General features: G+C 37.8%; 1 protein-coding gene across 1 annotated transcript in view; it reads left to right on the forward strand.

Moving 5' to 3' along the window:
- The window catches only part of nomo (nodal modulator), a 58,198-nt gene that overhangs the window by 10,707 nt on the left and 25,669 nt on the right, over positions 1 to 21,822 (forward strand). Inside the window, exons 7-20 of the mRNA XM_073060530.1 lie at positions 545 to 697; positions 990 to 1,127; positions 4,180 to 4,269; positions 6,214 to 6,319; positions 7,593 to 7,743; positions 7,865 to 8,039; positions 9,094 to 9,235; positions 13,579 to 13,710; positions 13,815 to 13,951; positions 14,895 to 14,982; positions 17,021 to 17,084; positions 17,180 to 17,275; positions 18,609 to 18,818; positions 20,876 to 20,958. Coding sequence (XP_072916631.1) covers positions 545 to 697; positions 990 to 1,127; positions 4,180 to 4,269; positions 6,214 to 6,319; positions 7,593 to 7,743; positions 7,865 to 8,039; positions 9,094 to 9,235; positions 13,579 to 13,710; positions 13,815 to 13,951; positions 14,895 to 14,982; positions 17,021 to 17,084; positions 17,180 to 17,275; positions 18,609 to 18,818; positions 20,876 to 20,958 — 1,765 coding nt within the window. The remainder of the gene's footprint in view (positions 1 to 544; positions 698 to 989; positions 1,128 to 4,179; positions 4,270 to 6,213; positions 6,320 to 7,592; positions 7,744 to 7,864; positions 8,040 to 9,093; positions 9,236 to 13,578; positions 13,711 to 13,814; positions 13,952 to 14,894; positions 14,983 to 17,020; positions 17,085 to 17,179; positions 17,276 to 18,608; positions 18,819 to 20,875; positions 20,959 to 21,822) is intronic.

The following is a 21,822-nucleotide window of genomic DNA, read 5'->3' on the forward strand; positions in this document are numbered from 1 at the left end:
ACGTGGGAAATTCTGAAAGTGATTCATTTTTATATGATTGTCCATGCAGAAATCGTGTAGTTATTATTACGTATGATGGCCGTAGAATTTCACAATGTGAGGCAATTACCTCACTGAAATGTAACCATCCCATGATCATTTATTAACAAATGCCTTCATGCATTACTTCAGGGCATGCATACACAGTGCGTGTAAACACTGCATCAAGTGGTAGAGTTCATAATGTATATTTGCAGAAGAATGGATATCAAAACATAATTATACCACAGCTTAACCTTGTAGCTGAAATAATGGTTATAAAGTGCTCAAGTTGTACATATTTTCTTTGTCTTTGCTGAACCCCTGAATTAGATTTTGGCCATATAAATTACTTTATATTTGTCATTCTCTAAACTATACCATGTATATGTCATAAATAAGTTTTCAGACCATGCTTGCAGTATTAACTTACCCATATTTGGAATTTTTAGTTGAAAACTGAAGTTATTTCACTGCATTTAGATATTTTGAATTTTAACTGATTTAATTTGTTTTTGTTGTTTAGGCATCTACTTCGGTGCAGGTGATGAATTCTAATGCAAACACAGTTGATTCTTTGGTAGTTGCTGGATATGACGTTTTGGGCTCTGTTCGAAGTGACGGTGAGCCAATGAAGGGCGTAGTGTTTCTACTCTTCTCCTCATTGGTCTCTAAAGAGGTGAGAGAGAATAATGTGACTTTAATGTAAGAAGCTGTCAGTTGTATTTTGTAACAGGTTAAGTTCATGAGTTATTTACAGTTTGTATCTGCATTCATAAAATCTGATAATTAGCTTTTTAGAAATATATGCATTTCATTTTCTTCTAAAGCCTTGTGAGTCTAAATGGGAAGGAGTAATCCACAGAAGATTGAACCTACGCTTGATCTCGTTGAAAGCATTTCAGTTGCCGTTGTTTTTTATCTTGTGCAGTGATTGTTTTTGACAGTTATCATTCCTTCCTTGTTGGTAGGATGTTGCTGGATGCAATTTGTCTCCAGTTGAAGGATTTCAAGCACCAGACGAAGCATCATCTTTCCTGTGCAGTGTTGTGTCAGGAGAAGATGGATCATTTATTTTTTCATCCCTTCCCAGTGGAGAATATACAGTGGCAAGTACACGATGAATAATTCTTTAGCAGTATTGCTATTCTTTGGTTTTGAAGCTCTTCACAAGATCACATTACAAAGGCACATGTAATAATCTCGTTTTGGATATTATGGAAGCAATAGACTATTCTGTTATCTGTGTGTAATCTAGGAAAGGGAAACGTTTTGCTTTTTTATTTCAGATCTCCAGCATCTTCATTTATTGATTTCCATCTAATTTTGAATTACAGTAAAACTGTGAAAAGCTGCTATTGGACAATTAGAAATCCTGCTGGTTTGCCATCTGGTTCATCTGCCCCTGTGACCTACACTCTTGATTTGCATGTTCCTTCTTAAACTCTCTCAGGTCCCATTCACCAGGCTTTTTTTTTAACTCACTGCGGCTGCATTTCCACATTTATTTTCAAACTCACCAGACCCAGTTTACTGTGATCACTTTAAACTCACTTGGATCTCTGGGAAAATTAATTGCTGTGTAACTGCTTAGTTACAATAAAAGGTGGATGAGAAGTGTTTTGGATTATTAATGGAAATAACTCCAATTGTTCTGGAAAATCTGCCAGTCTGGTGCCATTAAAGTTCTGAGAGCGCTGGATGTTGGAGTTTTTCTGTACATAGTTTTCTCACTTCCAAGAGCATGTATCTGATTCCAGTTTCCGACAATCCTCTGCCTTTCTGGGACGCCTTTGTCCCCTACTCCCTCCAGGTTCCCACCTTTTGCTGCTGCCTTTTAGAATCACGGGAAGCAGAGGATCATGGCGAGTTTAAAAGGCAGTCACAGGGTGCTAGTTTTCTGCCTCATCCCAAAGGCAAGCTGGTACATTAATTTGCTACTGTAAACTACCTTTAGAATTAAAGGGGAATTGAAAGGCCTGAGATAAAATAGGCTGCAGGGCTGTAGGGAAATATGTGAGGATGGGTCTAATGGGATTCCTCTTTTGAGAGAGGTATGGATTTGAAAGGTTAAACTACTTCCTGTATCATATAAGTTAATATAACTTATAATATATCATATAAGAGCATATATCATATGCTCTTTCTATACAAACATTTCTTTAGACTGTCTGCTATCACTAGCTTTGGCCACCAGATGTCTCAAGTGATCTATCGGAGTTGTAATTATATAGTACAGAAACTGGTAATTTAATCAGCCCAGCTTGTTTATTCTAACTAAAGTGTCTATCCAAGCCACTCATATTTGCCTGTGTTTGCGACAGACCCCTTGTTTAATGGTATTGGTCCATGGCATAAAAAAGGTTGGGAAAACCTCTCTAAATCTAAATCCATGTACCTGTCTAAATATCTTTTAAATGTTTTAATTGTATTTGTCTCTGCAGTTTTCTCTGATAGCTGATTCCATACATCCACCATCCCCTTTATGAAAATATTTCACCTCTCACCTTATATCTTATGTCATTTAGTCCACCTCACCCCGCCCCCCCCCACCTTGGGGAAAAAGACATTGACTGTCTATCTTAATTAAGCCCCTCATGATATTATACATGTCTAAACAGTCACCCCCTCAGTCTGTAATGTAACAGAAAAAAAAATCCCAACTTACCTGGCCTCTCCTTATAACACAAGCCCTTCAGTCCCAGTTACAACCTAGTGAATCTTTATTGCATTTTTCCAGCATATTGACAACTCTCCTATAGCTGGGCAAACAGAACTACATGCAGTACTTTAAGTGTAGTCTCACTAGTGGTCTGTACTGTTTCCAAATGTCAACCCACTTCCTATACTCAATATTATGAATGATGAAGGCAAACCTGTCAGCTTCACCTTCACCACCCTCATCTACATGTGTCACTACTTTCAGGTTGCTATGTTACCTATATTTGTATCCCTCGGGTTCTTTGTCCTATAGCACTCTTCAAGACCCACTATTTACATTTACTGTGTATTCCTTTTGGAACTTTTTTACAGGGGACTGTTTGGTTTTCTATTGCAATTGGAATTTTCATTTAACGTAATTTAACACAAACTTTGAAAATTGGAATACATTTATTTTCAGTAATTTTTCCCCTTTTTGATGCACTCTGTTTAATACTGCAATTCGCACCTCAAAAGCATTTTGAAATATGATTTGGATCTGGTGATGGCTTTCAAACAGGTAAATCGTTTGAAAATCATTGCCATCAAGGACTAGAAATATATTTAATGATCCTTGACACGGATCTTGTTGCCATTATGCATGAAAGAAAACAAACTGTAAAGAGATGGCTTGTTCTAGACAACTAACAAACATGTTTTTTTATGAGGGTGGGGAGAAGGTGACAAAGGGTGCAAGGATATATTTGATAGGCATTTTACTTAGAGAACTTAAATTTGCGGGCGACAATAACAGACTTGAATTTACAATTAAAAATTACTGAAAATATGTACAGGAGCTGTAAATGAATTTGAAATGTACTTGGGAGAGATGTCATGGTAAATTCCAAAGGGAAACCGTAAGTTGACAGTATTTTTCTTGGAATGTACCATTTAATAATTTTCATTTTAGATGTACAGCAGTAACAAAGATACTGAAAATCTAACTTAGTAAAATAAGAAAGGAAACTAAAGTTAATTAAAATCTCAAACTTTGCCTAGGCCATGCAGCTCTCGAACTCTGTGGTCTCAGATCCTGAACAAGGTCATATTATACATGTTTTGAATGACTGTGATTAGGGGGGAAGAAAGCTATTTCTAGAGATGGAAAGGCCTGTAAGCTAAGAGCTCATATCCAAATTAGGAGATGTTAGTAGAACTGAATCTCGAAAATTGTGTATGACTGCTAATCATTACCATGTTATGCATTTAGCATACATACATGAGGGTGAGGGTGAAATTCTCTCTGTTGTGTAGTCAACTATGATCTAAGTCATTCTAAATCTATGCAATTAATCCAGATTTACTTATTAAGCCTTATTATATCCAAAATTTAGGGTTAGATTGTAAATTATTTGCAAAAATATTTCAATTTTTTTTGCTAATATTTGTTTGGATATGCATTCAGATATTTATTTACTATATTTGTAAGTCTGTATATTTAATGTGCTGTTTAAACTCTAGATACCATTTTACAGAGGAGAAAGAATCACGTTTGATGTTGCTCCATCAAGGCTCGATTTTTCTGTGGGACATGATAGTTTGAGGATTGAGGTACGATATTGAAAAATGTCTTGTGTAAAATGTGTTTGAAAACCTGAGGCATACCTTGGTATATGTTGTCACTTTTTTATTGCTATGTAAACAGTAATTAATATTTTATGTTGTCACTACAGGTGTACATCATGTCAATTTTAATACAAGGCAAAACAGTTAGTTTCTACAGGAGAATAATATTATGTGCCTTAACCTCTTCACAATTAATGAAGCTGTTTTTGTACGCTTAATTATTGATAAGTTGTCTGAATTCATTAGTCTGTAATTCCAGTTTGCCACCTGTCTGCATAAATAGTGCAGCTAAGCAGCTTATTGTTTATGTGATGTTCAATTGCAAAGAGTAGTTAACTGGAAACCAGTGCTCTTAATGGAATACTTATTTTTCTGTAATATTGGGTAAATGTTGAGATGTGCCCTGATGTCAAATCATGGAATTTTTAAAATTGATCTTCTTGATGAAAAGCATCTTCTGGAAGCTAGATCACTGAAGGTGTTTAAAGAAGAATTAGACAAATGTTTGAAAAATCAGAATTGAGAGCTATAGTGAACTGGCACAGAACAGGTGCCAAGGCTTGGGGCAGATCAGTCAACATCACGTTGAATAGCAGGGCAAGTCTGAGGGGCCAACTACTATTTCCTTCTGTTCTTGTGTTATCTGTCTAGTCTTTTGAGGTGCTCCCAATAGTTTGGCAGGTTTTACATCCTTGGAGTAGGATAGTGATGAAATCTGCATTATGGGTTTGAATCTTACTGACTTTCCAAAGATCAGGAGCAATCAAAGTGCATGGAATTAGTTTGCTAAAGGAAGCAGAACTCTCTCCAAAGTCTGTCCCTCATTAGTGATTTATGATGGGTCATGTCCAAGGCATGAGGTAGGCTGATAGAGCACCCTAATGTTCAATGAGAATTATAGGATTCTACATTGTGCGAAGGATTGCACTGCATTTGCATGAGGCTACACTGAAGATTAGTTGTAGATCCCTTGGGGATTCCAATCTTAATGCAGAAATAAAGGAGTATATTCCAGCCATTCTGTATCAGATGCTTTTTTCATGTTCGTTTGCTCGGAGTCATTTTGCCTGTGTCACAGCTGGCCTTCTGCTGCCTGTCAGCACATGTGCTCCAAACAGTTGATACTGACAAAGAAGTTGAGGAGTAGTTCCTCTCTCATCGCGAGCAGCATTCCCCAGGAGGACAAGATCATTTTTCAGATTTCAAAGCCAGAGCTGAGCACAAATCAGTTCTCTGGAATGGCACAACTGGGAAATGAGTAAGGAAGGACAACTTTTGTTTATGAACAAGTGCATAGAATCATGTAAACAGAATTGCAGTGTAAGGTTACTTGGAGACTCTTTTGCACTACATCTTCTTGATTTGTTCTGGGAGCTTGAGATAGGAAAAATGTATACATATTGACAAAACCATGTGTGTAATGGACCATCGCCTTATTAGATACAGTATGAATAACTGGGTCACTTTAAGCCATCATAAACAGATTTAATCACTGTTAAAAGAAAAGCAATATTGAATCTCTAGGACACATTGACTCATGATATTCAGCAGCGTTTCCAAGATAAACTATCTGCCGTGTCAATATGTAATGACAATTCAAATTTATGGAAGGAGTTAAAGACCACTAATCCTTTGGTATACAGTATACCGAGTCCTCTTGCTGCATTGCCTGCCCACAGTCCTTAGTGAAAATTATACTAACTGGGGTTGACCATTCAAGATTGAAAAAAAAATGTCCTCACTCAGGAGATCTTGGAGACTCTTATCACTGTGAGAGTATTAAAGGGAATTATGAACTGATTATTGGATATCCAGGGAATCTAAGGTTATAAAATTGAACACTAATGTACTGTTGAGGCATGATCTTGTCGAATGCTGAAGCAGTGAGATGAATGGGTTTGTTCTGCTTATGTTTCTTGTTTGTCGCAGCCGGTGTTTCGGGTGATGGGATTCTCTGTCACTGGCCGTGTTTTGAATGGGCCGAATGGACAAGGGATTCATCGTGCTACTGTTACCCTAAATAACCAAATCAAAGGTATTTGAAAATTGAAGCATTGTATTTATTATGAGGAGGACACATAATGTTCAACTGTTATTCGAAGAAATATATTAATTAGAGAAGGATATTTCTCCTCCGCCTCTGAAATTCTTAATTCTTGTCTTGTTAATCATTGGAAGACTTCCTGATGGTGGGCGTGGGAGGGAACAAATGCTAGAGCAGAAAATGCATTATGGAAGCTCTCTGTGATTACATCTTTTCAACTAATTAATTTCAATCCCTATTAACTTCAAATACAGCCAGGATTTCTATATGTAGTTAGGATTGGTGCTATTTGTTTCTGATGCACAAATGTTAGAAAGACAGTAGAAACTTATAGAGAAGGCAGGCCACTGCATTTCTGAGATACCTCTGCACGATTCCAGATAGACAACGCAGTTTCTGTTGGTGTTACTGTTAAAGTACAGTCAACAGTAATTGGTCCAGTGTAACTGTAGATTTGGTCCTTTCAAGAACAATCTGCTTCTATTTGAACAAATTGCAAAATATCAAAAAATATGCATTTCCCCACTTCATCAGACTGCATTTAGTAGTTATTGATGAGCACTAATGACTTCCTGTCATCCTCTGTCTGCTGACATATGTAACAGTCAAAGCTTAGTTAAATAGTAATGAATTAAATGACATGCTTTTACTTTGTTTTGACTCTGGTGCATTTACTTGTATTACTCCCTGGATACAAGCTTGAGATTACAGTGCAGTATTTCTTTTCACTGTTAATTATATCTGCTAGAGATATCCTTCTTCATTTAAATTTGTGCAGAGATGAGCATTCTGCAAAAAGAGTAAGATCAAACAAGTAACCTACGTTAGCGGGAAAAATAATAGCTTTTGCCAGCTATATCTGCAATGTCAGAATTTGTTATTGGAAACTTATTTGTGCAATATTTCTTTTTTTTTTGTACCCAGTTTTCAGATGTTACTAGTACGGTTCTATAAGACTTAGATTTGAGTGCCACAGAAATAAGTTCTTTCATATGTGTAGTTAAACAGCCATCACCACGTCTACCAGTACACCCCTTTTTTTTTAACCCAAGTCATTTCTGTACACAGATTTTGGAAAATAATGGGAATGGTTCATTAACAGTAGATGTCTTGTACTAGTAAGATTAGAACAACTTGTACCACAGTGTGATAAATGGAAGTCAGAAAGGCATTTTTCAGGAGTTTCTGCCTATTAGACTCTCTGGATGGCTCTCATGTTCTTTCACAAATTTTGCTTTTTCACTCATCTTTCATTTTTGAATAGTGACTACAAAGGTTGATGGTTCATTCAGGCTTGAAAACATGACTGCAGGTACATATGCCATAAATACACAGAAAGAGCACATTTTCTTTGAACCGGTTACTGTGAAGATTGCCCCTAATACACCTCAACTGGCTGATATCCTGGCCACAAGGTAGGAGAATTACAACATACAGAAAATAAGTGTTATATACATTAATATTTAGTACAGTTAACTACATCTTTCAAACCTCATTTTAACACAATTTTATTTTTTTTCTTTTGATGCTTCATAGCTTTAGTGTCTGTGGGCAAGTGAAAATCAAACGTTTCCCTGAAGGATTAAAACAGATAGTCAAGTATAAATTAGCAATGGTTCCTCAAAATAAGGAGAAGTCTTCAATTATAACAGATTCAGATTCTCATGGATCATTCTGTTTCCAGGCCAAAACGGGAGCCTATAACATTCAGGTGAAGAAACTTGGAAAATTATAAAGCTTGCTTGTTTGTTTATCTGGGAGTACAATGTTGGCTCAGATTTATGTGTTTCATGTTACTTTTTAAGCTTGGGAATCATATTTATTGTCATATATTTAGTTTTCCATTTCCATCTAATAAGAGTTTTGCACATTCAAAGATAGTGGTGTGAATATGAAGAAAACCAATAAATGTTAAAAGCAATAATTGAGTTGTATTTGAATTTAAGTTTTTAACCAAATTTGTAAATGTAATAATGTAAAAAATTATTTATTTAGAGATCTAGAACAGTAACAGCCCTTTGTAGCCTAATGACCTGCATTGCCAATTACACCAGTGTGGTTCAATTAACCTACTAATCCATGCATCTTTGTGGTGGAACTGGAGTGCCTGGAGGAAACCCATACAGCTATGGGAAGAATGTACAAACTCTTTGTAGACAGTGTTGGAATTGAACCTAGTTTGCTGGTGCTATGATAATGTTACACTAACTGCTGTGCTGCTGTGTCACCCCTAAATTTACAAACAAGTGCCTTTAGCTTTGTTTTCTATTTATAAAATTTGCTTGCAATGAACTTCAAGTATAATGATGAGTCAGCATAGCCAGCTAACATTGGAAGCCAGTTGAAGTTAAGCTTTCTCTCTCCGCTACTCCATCAACAGTTGACATGATTAGGTTCAAAAGTAAGACTGGAACTCATGCAGATTTTTATTCTGTAGCTAAGGGACAATGGTTAATTAACAACTAGACTACCTCTGGTAGCAATGAGTTAACTGAGCACATGTGAATTGTAATTGTGATTCCCATTAAGGGGTTTGTCTTTGCACATCAGAAAAGATAGGTTATTGCTAATTGGGTGAATAGGCTTTTAAATTTCACACACATTTTTGACCTCCTTTTGCTGATCAGTAAAACTAATAACCTCCAGCATGCTGCAGGTAGTGTACACCTGAAGAATTTAATAAAAACTGATATAGTGTATTGATGAGTGAAAAACTATGTTTAACACTCATTTTCTTTGTTGTTACTGATTTTGAATTCCAATAGGTTATTATCAGTGAAACTGAAGCAAAGGCAGGACTTGCATTGAAGCCAAAGTTTCATATAGTTACAGTAACAAATGCACCCATATTAGACCTTTCCTTCATCCAGTTTATGGCATCTATTTCTGGAAAAGTGCTATGTCTGGGTAAGTGAATGCTTAGAGTTTAAGTATGACATGTTAACATAATGCATTTTTGCTAAAATTGCATCCACCTCTTCCTTACATTCAATGTGTGATCAAATACTCTAGAATTGGTAAAAATTTTAAAAATCTATGAGTAATACAGAGAGAATTCTATCCACATTTAGTGAAACAGTCCTGCCATATATTAAGTCACCAACATTTGATAGCTTTGTTTTTGTTCATTCATGGTTAGTTGAAAAAAAGATAGAAACGATTCCTGTATTTTGAATATTTGGAAGAGAAGGCTGAATTCTTAGCTAAAGATATTTGGTCATGTTGTCTTCTATTCATGATTTGATGATTCGTAATCTAAGTTTATAAGATTTAAGCTCTTTCTGAAGAATTGCAGATAGCTCAAGGAGTTGAGGAATTATAAGTGGCTTTTGAAAAGTGGTAGTCATGATGTTAATCAGGGAGATTATACAACTAGTGACAGATGAAACAGCCACTGGCCTGAGATCAGACTGACGGTTTGATAGGTTTTTGTCTGATTGACAACTGTCCTTTTTTCTCTCAGTCTGGATCTTTTTTACTTATTGTAGGCCCTACTTGAGGGATTGGTGAACAACTCACATTAGTCATTATTTTAGTTACCGTAGATTCCGGATTATAAGCCGCTGCTTTTCCCCCACATTTTGAACAGCTTTGAACTCTGCGGCCTTTAATCCAGAGCGGCTAATACATGGTTTTTTTTTATGCCGCCTCGTAAACATTTTGCCTCGTAACAGTAGACCAATAAAATTGATGAGTAGTTCACAGAGGTCCAATGAAATTGTACGATAAATCAAGCGCACTTTCACAATTAAATTATTGTAAATCAGTCATTTGTACTCACCCTCATCAACATGGAAAACACTCGAAGAAAAGCATTGTGCTGCCTTTATGGCAGTTACTTAGTTTATAATATTTTCGCTTAGTAATTCATTTGTTAGTTAAAGTTAGAAGTGTTTTAACTATATTTGTTTTCTGTACTACATCCCGGGATGCTATGACGTCACACCCGGTTTCGCCGCGTCTTGTGGGATATATACGGGAAGGTGGGGGCATTACGCGAGCGCGTCAGACCCGATTAGACCCGATCGCGTTACGCAAGCTCATCAGACCCGAGCGCGTCAGACCCGAGCTCATCAGACCCGAGCGCGTCAGACCCGAGCACATCAGACCCGATTAGACCCGAGCGCGTCAGACCCGAGCTCATCAGACCCGAGCTCGTCAGACCCGAGCGCGTCAGACCCGAGCGCGTCAGACCCGAGCTCATCAGACCCGAGCGCGTCAGACCCGAGCTCATCAGACCCGAGCACATCAGACCCGATTAGACCCGATCGCGTTACGCGAGCTCATCAGACCCGAGCGAAAACGCTGCTTTTAAGTTAAAGGCGATCAATAACTTTTCCTGGTAGGCTGCAGTATATATATTTTTACCAGTCGCTAGGAGATATTGGAATGTTGTTCGTGCTGTTCAGTAAAAAAGTATATGCAACGTAATTTGTGTTACCGATACGTATGTATATTTAAAAGTAGCGGTGCGGCCTAAAATCCGGTGCGGCCTTTACAATTAAAAAATTGATTTTATTTCTAAAATTAGAGCCAGCGGCTTTTAATCAGGTGCGCTCTGTAGTCCGGAATCTACGGTATGTAGTCCCACTTACCTGCCCATTAATGCAGCTTAGCTACCATGTCATCTTGTTGAGTTCTTTGAGACAGGTCGGATCAGGTAATAAGATGCCCCCTTTCTAAGTTTCTATTACACTGTTGTTGGGATCTGTTGCTGAGAATGCAAGGGGATCTGATAGAAGTATTTAAAACCCAAACAAAACGTTTAAACAGAGTGAAAAGAGAGGAACTGTGCCCATTGTGTAAGGATCAAGAAATGTAGATCGGTGAGACCTGCCGAAACAACCAAAAGCAGCGTGAGGAAATTATTGAACAGCAAGTGATTATGATCTGGAATGCAGTGGTTTGGCGTAGTGGTGTAGGCAGGTTTAAATGTTCTAAAGGAAGGCTGAAGGAAAATAGTTTGTAAGACACTGCAGAGAGGTTCAGATAGTTTGCTCTTCATTGCTTAGTATGACAGAATAGCCTGCTAAGCTGTAAACTTTCTGTGAATCTGTGGCCCCACTTGAGAGTACATTATTTATTAGTTAATGTCAAAAAAAAATTGAGAACTAAGAAAGAGTTTACAAATTCTTCGATTACTTTGTCAACATATCAATAACTTTGTAATTGGGGACAATTGGGTAAGGTAAACATTAGCTCAACTAAGATAGGGAATGCCTACCATTCCTTGCTCAGACTGCATTTTCTTAAATTGGGTTACTTGGCTGTCCTTCTACCTACCTACATACAGTTAGAGGGTAAAGAGCAAAGCTCTGGAGATTAGAGCAACAAAGAGGTGATCGTGGGAGGCAGAGGAGTGGCTATGGGATTGCTTCAGGTTAGTGGACTGGGCCATGTTCAAGGATTTGGCTGTGAATCAGAATGTATACACCATTGTTGTAGCGAACATTATTAAAACAGTTTTAGATGGGTGTGTCCTCGCAATAGCATTCAGAGTCTTCCCCAGTTAGAAGCCCTGGGTGAACTGCAATCTGCTAAGAGCCAGATCAGGGGCATTCAAGTCTGGTGACCAAGAAAGTTACAAGAGGTCCAGATATGATCTCCGGAATGCCATTTCACAGGCGAAATGGCAATTCCGAACTAAACTTAAATCAAAGAAGGTTGCTCGACAGTTGTGGCAGGACTTGAATATTATCACCACTTATAAAGTTAAATCAAGCAACGTAGGTGACAGCAGGGGTTTGCTTTCAGCTGAGCTCAATACCTTCTATGCTCACTTTGACTGTCAGAACATTGAGGAATCAACACAAACCCCCCACAGCCCCCGATGACCCTATGATTTCAGTCTCTGGGACCAACATACGCACAGCCTTCAGGAGGGTGAACCCACGAAAAGCATCCGGCCCAGATTGGGAGCCTGCCCGTACTAAATACCCGCGCTGATCATCTGCTGGAGTGATTGCTGAGATCTTTAACCTCTTGCTTTGTCAGTTTGAGGTACCCATCTGCTTCAAGCAGGCTTCAATTATACCAGTGCCCAAGCAGAATGTGATAACCGGCTTCAATGACTTATCGTCCAGTAGCACTTACATCCACAGTGGTGAAGTGGTTTGATAGGCTGGTGATGAAACGTATTAACATCTGCCTGAGAAGCGACTTAGATCTGCTCCAATTGGCCTACCGGAACAATAAGTCCACAGCAGATGCCATTTCAGTGGCTTTTCACTTAAGCCTGGAACATCTGGACCACAAAAGTGCATACATACGGATGCTCTTTATCGACTACAGCTCAGCATTCAATATCATCTTCCCCTCAAAGCTAATTAATGAGCTCCAAGACCTTGGCCTCAATACTCTATTGGATCACTGATATCCTCACTTGCAGACCCCAGTCGGTTCACCTCCACGATCTCCATCTCCACAGGCGAACCAAAGACTATGTGCTGAGCTCCTTGCTCTACTTGCTTTACCTTTATGACTGAGGTTGAGTACAGCTTCAAAGCCATATTTAAGTTTGTGACGACACCACAGTTGATGGGCAAATCAAAAATGGTCATGAATCAGCACATAGGAGGGAGATTGAAAATCTGGCTGAGCCCTATCATTGAAATGTTTCCATAACCTGTGGACTTGCTTTCAAGGACTCTTCATCTCCATGTTCTCAATGCTTATTTCTTATTGTTATTATTTCTTTTTTTTGTATTTACAGTTGTTGTCATCTGCACACTGGTTGAATGCCCAAGTGATTCTGTTATGGTTATTATTCTAACAAATATTCATTTGTTGAATATGCCTGCAAGAAATGAATCTCAGGGTTGTGATATGGTGATATATATGTACTTTAATAATAAACTTACTTTGAACTTTGAATATGTCTGTATTTCTCCAATCATATGCTGTTATTTTTTCAAATATTCCTTGAAAGGATTTCTGCAAGAATATGATTTATGATTTTGTACTTTAAAGGAGATTGCAATTATTAGTTACAGAATATGGTTAGACATTTATACAGTGTTGGATAGTGAACAGAATTTTGTACTTCACTATATGATGCAGGATAGTGAACAATGATCTTTTTAAATGTCTTTGAGACTCAGGTCAGAAAATAGTTCAGTTATGCTCTAGTCTTTGTTTTTCATCTGTTTCTTGAGGAACAGATAAAATTACTGCAGTAATTAGCATTAAGTATGAGCAAGTTTTTTTAAGTGTTTTAATTTATTTTAATGAGTTGATCCCTTTTCATTAAGATTCCTGTGGTGATTTAACTGTGACCCTTCAACCTTTAAGTCGTCATGGTGAGAAGCAAAGCTTGCAGCTCTTGGGAAGTGCTGACTCTGTGCTATTCACTTTTAATGACATCTTACCTGGGAAATACAAAGGTAAGTATTTTACGCCTGGTTGCACTAATTTCTTCAGGGGTGTTTGTAGGCAAGTAATTCATTCAAGTTAATATTGTTGCCTTGTTGTGTCTTTTATCTTGCAGTGAATATTGTTCATGACGAATGGTGCTGGAAAAACCGTTCTTTGGAGCTGGAGGTTGTGGATCGGGATTTGTCCGGCATAGAGTTCAAACAGACAGGTTACATGCTTCGATGTACACTCTCACATGCAATTACATTGGTAAGGGGCATTTTTTAAAATTACCTTGGCCCTGCCTTCCTATAGTAGCTCAAATAACCTTGATTCTCTTACCATCTAAAAATCTGTAGCTCACTTTTCATGAATCTATTCAGCAATAGTCCTTTTAAGTAGAGATGGTAAACGTTTAGTACACTCTGATTGGGGGAAAAGAATTACTTTTAATTTCTATCCTGAATGGGAGCCCCTTACTCTATGTGAGTCTTGGTTGTAGACACTTCAGCCGAGGGAAAGAACATTCTTGGATCTATCGTAGTTGATCATCGAGAGATATTTTCATAAATTCCTTGCATATCTTTAACACTTGGAGTCATAGTCATAGAGCATGGAAACAAGCCTTTCAGCTTTGCTTCTTCATGTCGACCGTGTTGCTCAGCAAGCTAGTACTATCAGCCTGTTTTTGGCACATAGTTCTCTAAATTTCTAGAGGGTTTTTAAATATTGCTAATATGCCTACTTCAACCACTATTTCCACTCATTTCAAATATCATTTTCGATTGAGAAAAGTACATTGATGTTCTTTTTAAATCTCTCACTGCTGATCTATGGTCTATGCCTGGTTTAAGATCATGGAGGCAGAGTAGCATAGCAGTTAGCATAACACTTTATAGTACCAGCATCGGAAGATCGGGGACTAATTCCTGCCATTGTCGCCAAGTCGTTTGTACGTTCTCCTGTGACCATGTGGGTGTCCGCTTGGTGCTCCAGTTTCCTCCCACTTTCCAAAAACGTAAAGGTTAGGGTTAGTAAGAAGTATGGCAGCAATTTCCTACATACCTTATTCAGAGGTGATTAAGCAAATAAGATGGTTACTTCAAATGGTTATATTGCATAATTTTCCCTAGGCTTTAGCACTGTTACTAGACATCACATGTTACAATTTGACTCATGCTTAAAATTGTTCTTCCTATTGTTTGCATTTTAGGAATTCTACCAAGATGGAAGTGGTCCAGAAAATGTTGGTGTATATAATCTCACAAAAGGAGTGAACAGATTTTGTCTCTCTAAACCAGGTATAAGATCTTTGTATTAAGTATAAGATTCTGTTATTGCTCCTTGGCTCAGAAAATATTAACAAAACTTTATCCGGTTTGACTTTCCATTCTGATGGAATTTCCTCAGAAACCATTACAAACCAATGGGTGGTTATATCACACTTTAATATAGGAATATATTCCAAAGTACTATGCAGAAGGTAAGAGATAAGATTAGCTTTATTTGTGACATGTATATGCAACCATCGAAACATACAGTGCAATGCATCATTTGCATCAATGACCAACATAGTCTGAATACATGTTGTGAGCAGCCCACAAGTGTTGCCATACTTCTGGTAACAAAATAACAAATGCACAACTTACTAACCCTAACCCCTACATCTTTGGAATGGGGGAGGAAGCCAGGGCACCTGGAGGAAACCCATGTGGTCATGGGAGAACGTATAAACTCCTTATAGTCATTGGGAATTATACCCTGATGCTGGTATTGTCATAGCATTGCACAAACTGCTATACTACCGTGCCACCCATCAAATCAATAAATAGCTGCTCTTCAGTAAATTAATCCACATGCACTAGTTTCCGGATGTTTTGTGTTCTGCAAACTACTCAGAATTTCCTCAACCATTTCTTGGCTGACAGAGATAAGTACCTGTTTGTTTTATTTCTTTCAGCTGAACACTCAGAAAAAACCAAAGCCATTACTTTCAACTTCCATCAACAACTCTGTTCAACATATCCATGCAGCCTCCCATCATTTATATCAAGTTCTAATCATACAATACTCTGATGCCCATATCAGCTATGCTGAGCTCCAAATTCATTGAGCACACACTCTCTGACCTACATTAGTTCTTGCTCCCAAAAGTATCCAGTTTAACATTCTCATCTTAACTGACATACCCAATTTCCTTGTCGTCTTGTGTTTCTTTCTTACAGCAGCTAGTTTCTCCATGCCCACCCACCTCTCTTTCACCTTACAGACACCCTTCAGGTATTTGGCTCTATTCTCTCTTGAAATCCTGTGCCATACTACTAATCTGCCTAGTCCCATCAACCTGCATCTGGACCACAACCCTCCATATGACCCCCCCCCCCAACCCCCATCTCAAGCTTCTGGCAATATCCTTATAAATTTTCTCTGCACTCTTTCAATCTTACCATCTTACGCAACTTCAACATGACACCTCAACTGCTGTACTCAGTAGTGTGATTTATGAAGGCCTAAGTGCCAAAAACTTTCTTTACAATCCTGTTTACCCGAGATGCCACTTTCAAGGAATTATGGATCTGTATTCCCAGATCCTTCTCTTCTACCACACTCCTCCTTACTGTGCAAGTCCTAACCTGGTTTGTTCTCCCAAAGTGCAACACTTCACACTTGTCTCTGTTTAAATTCCATCTGCCGTTATAGCTGGTCCCGATCCCGCTGCAAGCCCTGATGGTTTTCCTCACTGTTCACTACACCCCCAGTCTTGGTGTCATTCGCAAAGTTGCTGATCCAGTTTAACACATTATCCAGATCATTGATATAGATGACAAACAACAACAGTCTCAGCAGTAACACACTGGATGCAAGGGAGGAAATAATTAAGATTGCCATCGTTTGTGCTGCAATTCTTCTCACATTAACACATGGAAACATATAAAACATGGATTTAGGTAGCACTTGTTGGAAAAACACTGCATATTTAATGTTTGTTATTAAAGTAACCGGTAAAGAAAAAAACAACTTACCGACATTGAGGCTGATTAGTTCATAACTTACAAAATTTTCTTGTTTCTAATTACTCACAAATCCTAGGAAATCTGTAGTTTCCTCAACAATATCATAGGTCTTCAGGGTCTCCCCACTGTAGTCCAGTTTTCCACAAGACCTTTCCCTGCCAGCACTCTACCCCTTTCCTATTTAGTCTGGTACTGATTCTGCTATGATAATCATCAACTTGGTAATATATAGAATGTCATATAGAGTGACATCTTTTGGTATAAATATATGTTCTGTAACCTAATGCAAAGTGAGAGATCTTTATCTATAAAATTCTGTTGCCAGGTGTCTATAAGGTAACCCCTCGATCATGCCATCAATTTGAACAAGAATTTTACATCTATGACACGTAAGTATTGAAGCCTCTTTGCTAATGCAACACCAATATATTTAATATATTTATTGTTAATTCTCAAAGCTATTATTCTACTGTTTGTTTATTAGAGCAGCACCCACCATATTAACCTTAACAGCGACTCGACATCATGCACTTGGGGCTATCGTGACAGATAAATTAACGGATGTCACTGTTACTATCAGGTAAGAGCAGCCAAAGTCAAATCTTATTAAACTCTTTGCTGTTCCAGCTCTGTGTTAGAAATTATATTATTTTTCAATGTGAGAAATAACAATTGGATTTTGCTTTTACAGCGTATGTGACTTTGTAATTGCATTGCAGCCACTCTTAAGGCATGTTATTGCTTAGAGTTCAGTGATTTGTCTGCCATTAAATTTTTCTCATATCTAGCAAATTTGTGTACATCTTAGATCTGCAGAAACAAATTAAACCATACATAAATTTTGAGCAAAATATTTATAAGTGAGTCATGTTTTGAATCACTGCAGTCCATCTAGTGAAGATAGACTGCAATGTGCCAGCATTTTGTGGCAGTGATGATGAAGAAATGGTAATATATTTCTAAATCAGGATAGTGTTCAAACTGGAGGCAAACCTATAGGAGGTTGTGTTACCATTGACTTAATGTTCTTGTCCTTGGTAGCAGAGGTCGATGACTAGGCAGGTACTGTTTTATTGCACTTACTGTAACTGCAGTGTATTTTCAAATGGCTCTAGCTTCTTATTCTAGTTAGTTAGTGTGAGTTGATGTTGTATCCACAGAGGAGTAGTCTATCCTCAGACTAGACTACTAATCCTCAGATTAGTAACCTCTAATGCTCAACTGTTTATTTTGGGGTACAGCACGGTAACAGGCCCTTTTGGCCCACAAGCCCACACTGCCCAATTATACCCATGTGATGAATTAATCAACTAATCCATATGTCTTTGGAATGTGAGAGGAAACTGCAGCACCTAGAGGAACCTAGTACAGTCACGGGAACCCAAGTTGTTGGTGCTGTAAAGAATTACATTAACCTCTATGCTACTAAGCCACCCCGTGTTAGTCCAGTAGCTTAACCCTTATCTTGTGCACTGATTTTGAAAAATAGACAGATTTGAAGTAAAACACCACAAATGCTAGCAATGCATAGCTGATTAATTAGTGTCGGCAAAAAATTGACATGTTCTGAATTTTTGGGAATGTAATGTTTAACAAATTAATAACCAAGAAATAATTAGAAATGTATTGCTGAACCAGTTTATAGCCATTAGTTGATTAGACACAGCATGAACGAAATTTTCTTGACTGGAAGAATGCCACAGGTATTACTATTTAACATTTTAAGTGTTGTTGAGTTGGGATGGGGGGGGTCCTTTGGTTTATTGAGACTGCTTTGAATTCAAAATAATTGGTGACATAGTATCTTCAGTAAACCTGTTGAAATTCAGTATATACAAAGCTTCCTTTAAATAATTCTAGTGCTCATAAATTCTATCTGCTTCATTACTGTTTATCCTTCCTCCCTTCCATAGATCATCAATTGATAGTGAGCCTGCTTTGGTCTTGGGACCTTTGAAGTCACATCAGGAACAACGACGAGAGCAGCAGCTGGCAGAAATAGAAGCCCGTAAACTTGAGCGTGAAAGGAAGGGTCAGAAGGATGTGGAAAGAGAGCCTCCAGCCCAGGAAATTGTGGAGGAGCTTGCAGGACCTTTTGTTTATGAATTTTCATACTGGGCCAGGTAGGGTCTTATGGTAATTAATAATCCACAGTCGTGTTGAGGGTTTTCCTATTGCTTATATATAGTAATTTAAAACATAAGAAAAGAGAAAAAGGCGCTGCAATTTTTATTTTACATTAAAAATGTGAAATTGAGCAAGAAAATCAGCTGGCTGCGATTTCAATTTTAGAATATGAATATAAATGACACAAGAATCTCGTTCGTTGTATGCATTGCAAGCATTAATGCAACCTTATTCACTAGAGGTAGGGTGATTTATGTTTAACTATGATTTATGAGCACAATTTTGTCAATTTATTAAGTTAAACATCTTATCGGATTTTAGCCAGATTCTTTGAATTTCTTCCATTCATTGCACTTGATTCTAATAAATAGTCTGTGTGAACGGTCTTGTCTATAAATTGCTGCTTCAGATTTATTCCAGAAACGGAAAAATTCCTTCTTCATGTAGATTGCTTTCAAAGTAACATTTAATGTCAGAGAAATGTATTCAATAAACATCCTGAAATGCTTTCTCTTCACAACCATCCATGAAAAACAGAGGAGTGCCCCAAAGGATGAGTGACAGTTAAATATTAAAACCCCAAAGTACCCCCCAGCTCCCCTCCCTCCCGAATATAAGCGGCAGCAAGCAATGATCACCACTCATCTCACCGGCAAAAAAAAAGCATCAGCACCCACCACTGAGCACTCAAGCGTGAGCAAAGCAACAGCAAAGACACAGACTTGGAGTACTCCGAAGACTACTTGTTCACCTGGCATTCGACATACCACAGGCTCTCTCTCTCTCTCCCTAATAAGGGAGAAAGAAGTGTCTCCGTTTCACAGCGAGAGGGGAGACATAACAAATAACTCACTGGATTATGATGTTAAAAGTCCGTTGTGTCGCTTTTTGCGAGCTCTGACTAAAGATCTCAGGTCTCTGGGCACACAGCCTTAGAGCTTCCATCTCCCATGACACACTGATCTCCTGCCCAGACATCGACCTCTGATCCCCCTGTCTCCAGAGTCACAGAATCTCAGACCTCCGAAGGCGAGCGAAGCTATTGGGCCACGCCTTGGTGTGCTGAATAACAGTCAGTCATGAAACCCTGATAGCGGGTCCCATTCCCGCAAAAAACTGTAGTCAGCATGTAACTCCAGGTCAGTGTCTTCAAAAGAACCCTGAAAGGGAAAAATAGAGATATTAAAGATGGAAACAGAGCTATTTTTGAAGATACAAGCAAAGGACTCCCTGTTAGGTGCCATTGATTCTCCTAAGCTCCTTATATGCAAAGCATATTTCTGAATAATCACTGCTTTACTTTTAAACTATTTTGACATATATTTTTCTAATTGACGAGGGATTTTCTTAACATCACATTTGTTCTTTGCAGTTTGTGCGGAGAATTTTGGAAACCTTGTGAAATGTCTATTTTCAGTATATGTATATAAACGGATGAAAAGATGTAAACTTAAGTGTGCCAATATTGAAGGTGCAAATGAATTTCTGTTTCTTCAAGCCATTTTAATTTTTTATAAAAATCCATCATAGTGGAGGATTTTGGTGTTGGCTTCAGTGGCCTTGAGAAGGTGTTGAGCCATCTGGTTCAACCGTTGAGCAGTTATGATACAACTGAATAGTTTGCTCAACCATTCATAAAGCAGCAAAGAGGCGATTGATTATATTACTATGGTTCTGGTGATACTTGTTAATCAGATGCGGCATGGATGGCAGATTTCCTTCCCTGAAGGACATAATTGAACCAGATAAGTTTATTTTGTGGCAATCCTTTAGTTTCATGGTCATTTCTATATCATTGGTCTGGTCTTATTCCTTTGTCTTAAACCTCCTGAGTAATTTGATTTGAGTTGGCTTTAACTAGAAGTTTGTTCATATGTTCAAAGCATAAAGTACATTCTCTTTTTTCTGCAAAGATTAGTTTTGTGATTCTCTACTGCTTGACATTTAAGTTTTATGGTCTAATGTATCACAAGTCTCCTCCATCTAAGCCATATATATTGGTTGTATAGATCCTACTAACTCTAATGTTGCAATTGTTTGAATTTTCTGGTAGAGCTGGAGAAAAGATTACAGTCACACCCTCATCAAAGGAACTTCTCTTCTACCCTCCATCAGTGGAGGCAGTCATTACTGGAGGTAACCTTTTTGATAAGCTTGAAATATTAAATAGTAAAATTAGAAAAAAAATTCTTATTTTGCACATAATTATATCCATCCTTACTGTCGTTTGCATCCACTTGGTAAAACACATAAGTTAAATGTGCACTGAGTTAGGATCTTTTCAGTACTTTGGATTAATCTCTGATCTCTAAAGCTAATTTCTTTCAGTACTGCCCTGTTGGGTCAATCTGTATTTATGTAATCAAATCTCTGCAGTGGGCTTGAAACCACTGATTTATGACTTGGAAGTAAGTGTCATCAGCTGTTTCCACAGGAATGTTCTGCCACAACAGATGTGCAAGGGTGGGTTTGGTAGGTTGTAGAAGAAGAATAATTGTTTGAATATGGCTTGTCCTCCTAGATTGACTGAGGAAGGCAATAAAGCAGACACTGCAGAAATCTGTAATCTGAAATTTTATTAACCAGAGTTTAAAAAAAATTGAACTGTTTAATTGTTTAATCTTCCTATTAAAGGAAGTCATTAGTTATTTTAGAGATGAATTGGAATTAATTATAATTAGGATATAGTATTGCACCTCTGAGCCACAAACTGAAATGTATTGTATACTTGTTAGCTGTCTGATCTTTATAGGCTGCTTAGATGTACATAGGACTTAAATTAATATGACTGGTAATTTATACATAAGTAATATATAGATTTTTACTGTTATCAGAATCAGGTTTAATATCACCAGCATACTGTATGTTATGATATTTGTCTTTTGTGGCAGCAGCACAATACAATACTTAATAAAAAAGGAAATACAGTAAGTCTGTCTGTCTCTCTCTGAAATAGTTAAATAAGTTGTACAAAAACAGAAATAAAACAGTATTGAGATG

Source organism: Hemitrygon akajei, chromosome 11, assembly GCF_048418815.1.
Source record: "Hemitrygon akajei chromosome 11, sHemAka1.3, whole genome shotgun sequence".
In the NCBI taxonomy this organism is placed as follows: Eukaryota; Metazoa; Chordata; class Chondrichthyes; order Myliobatiformes; family Dasyatidae; genus Hemitrygon; species Hemitrygon akajei.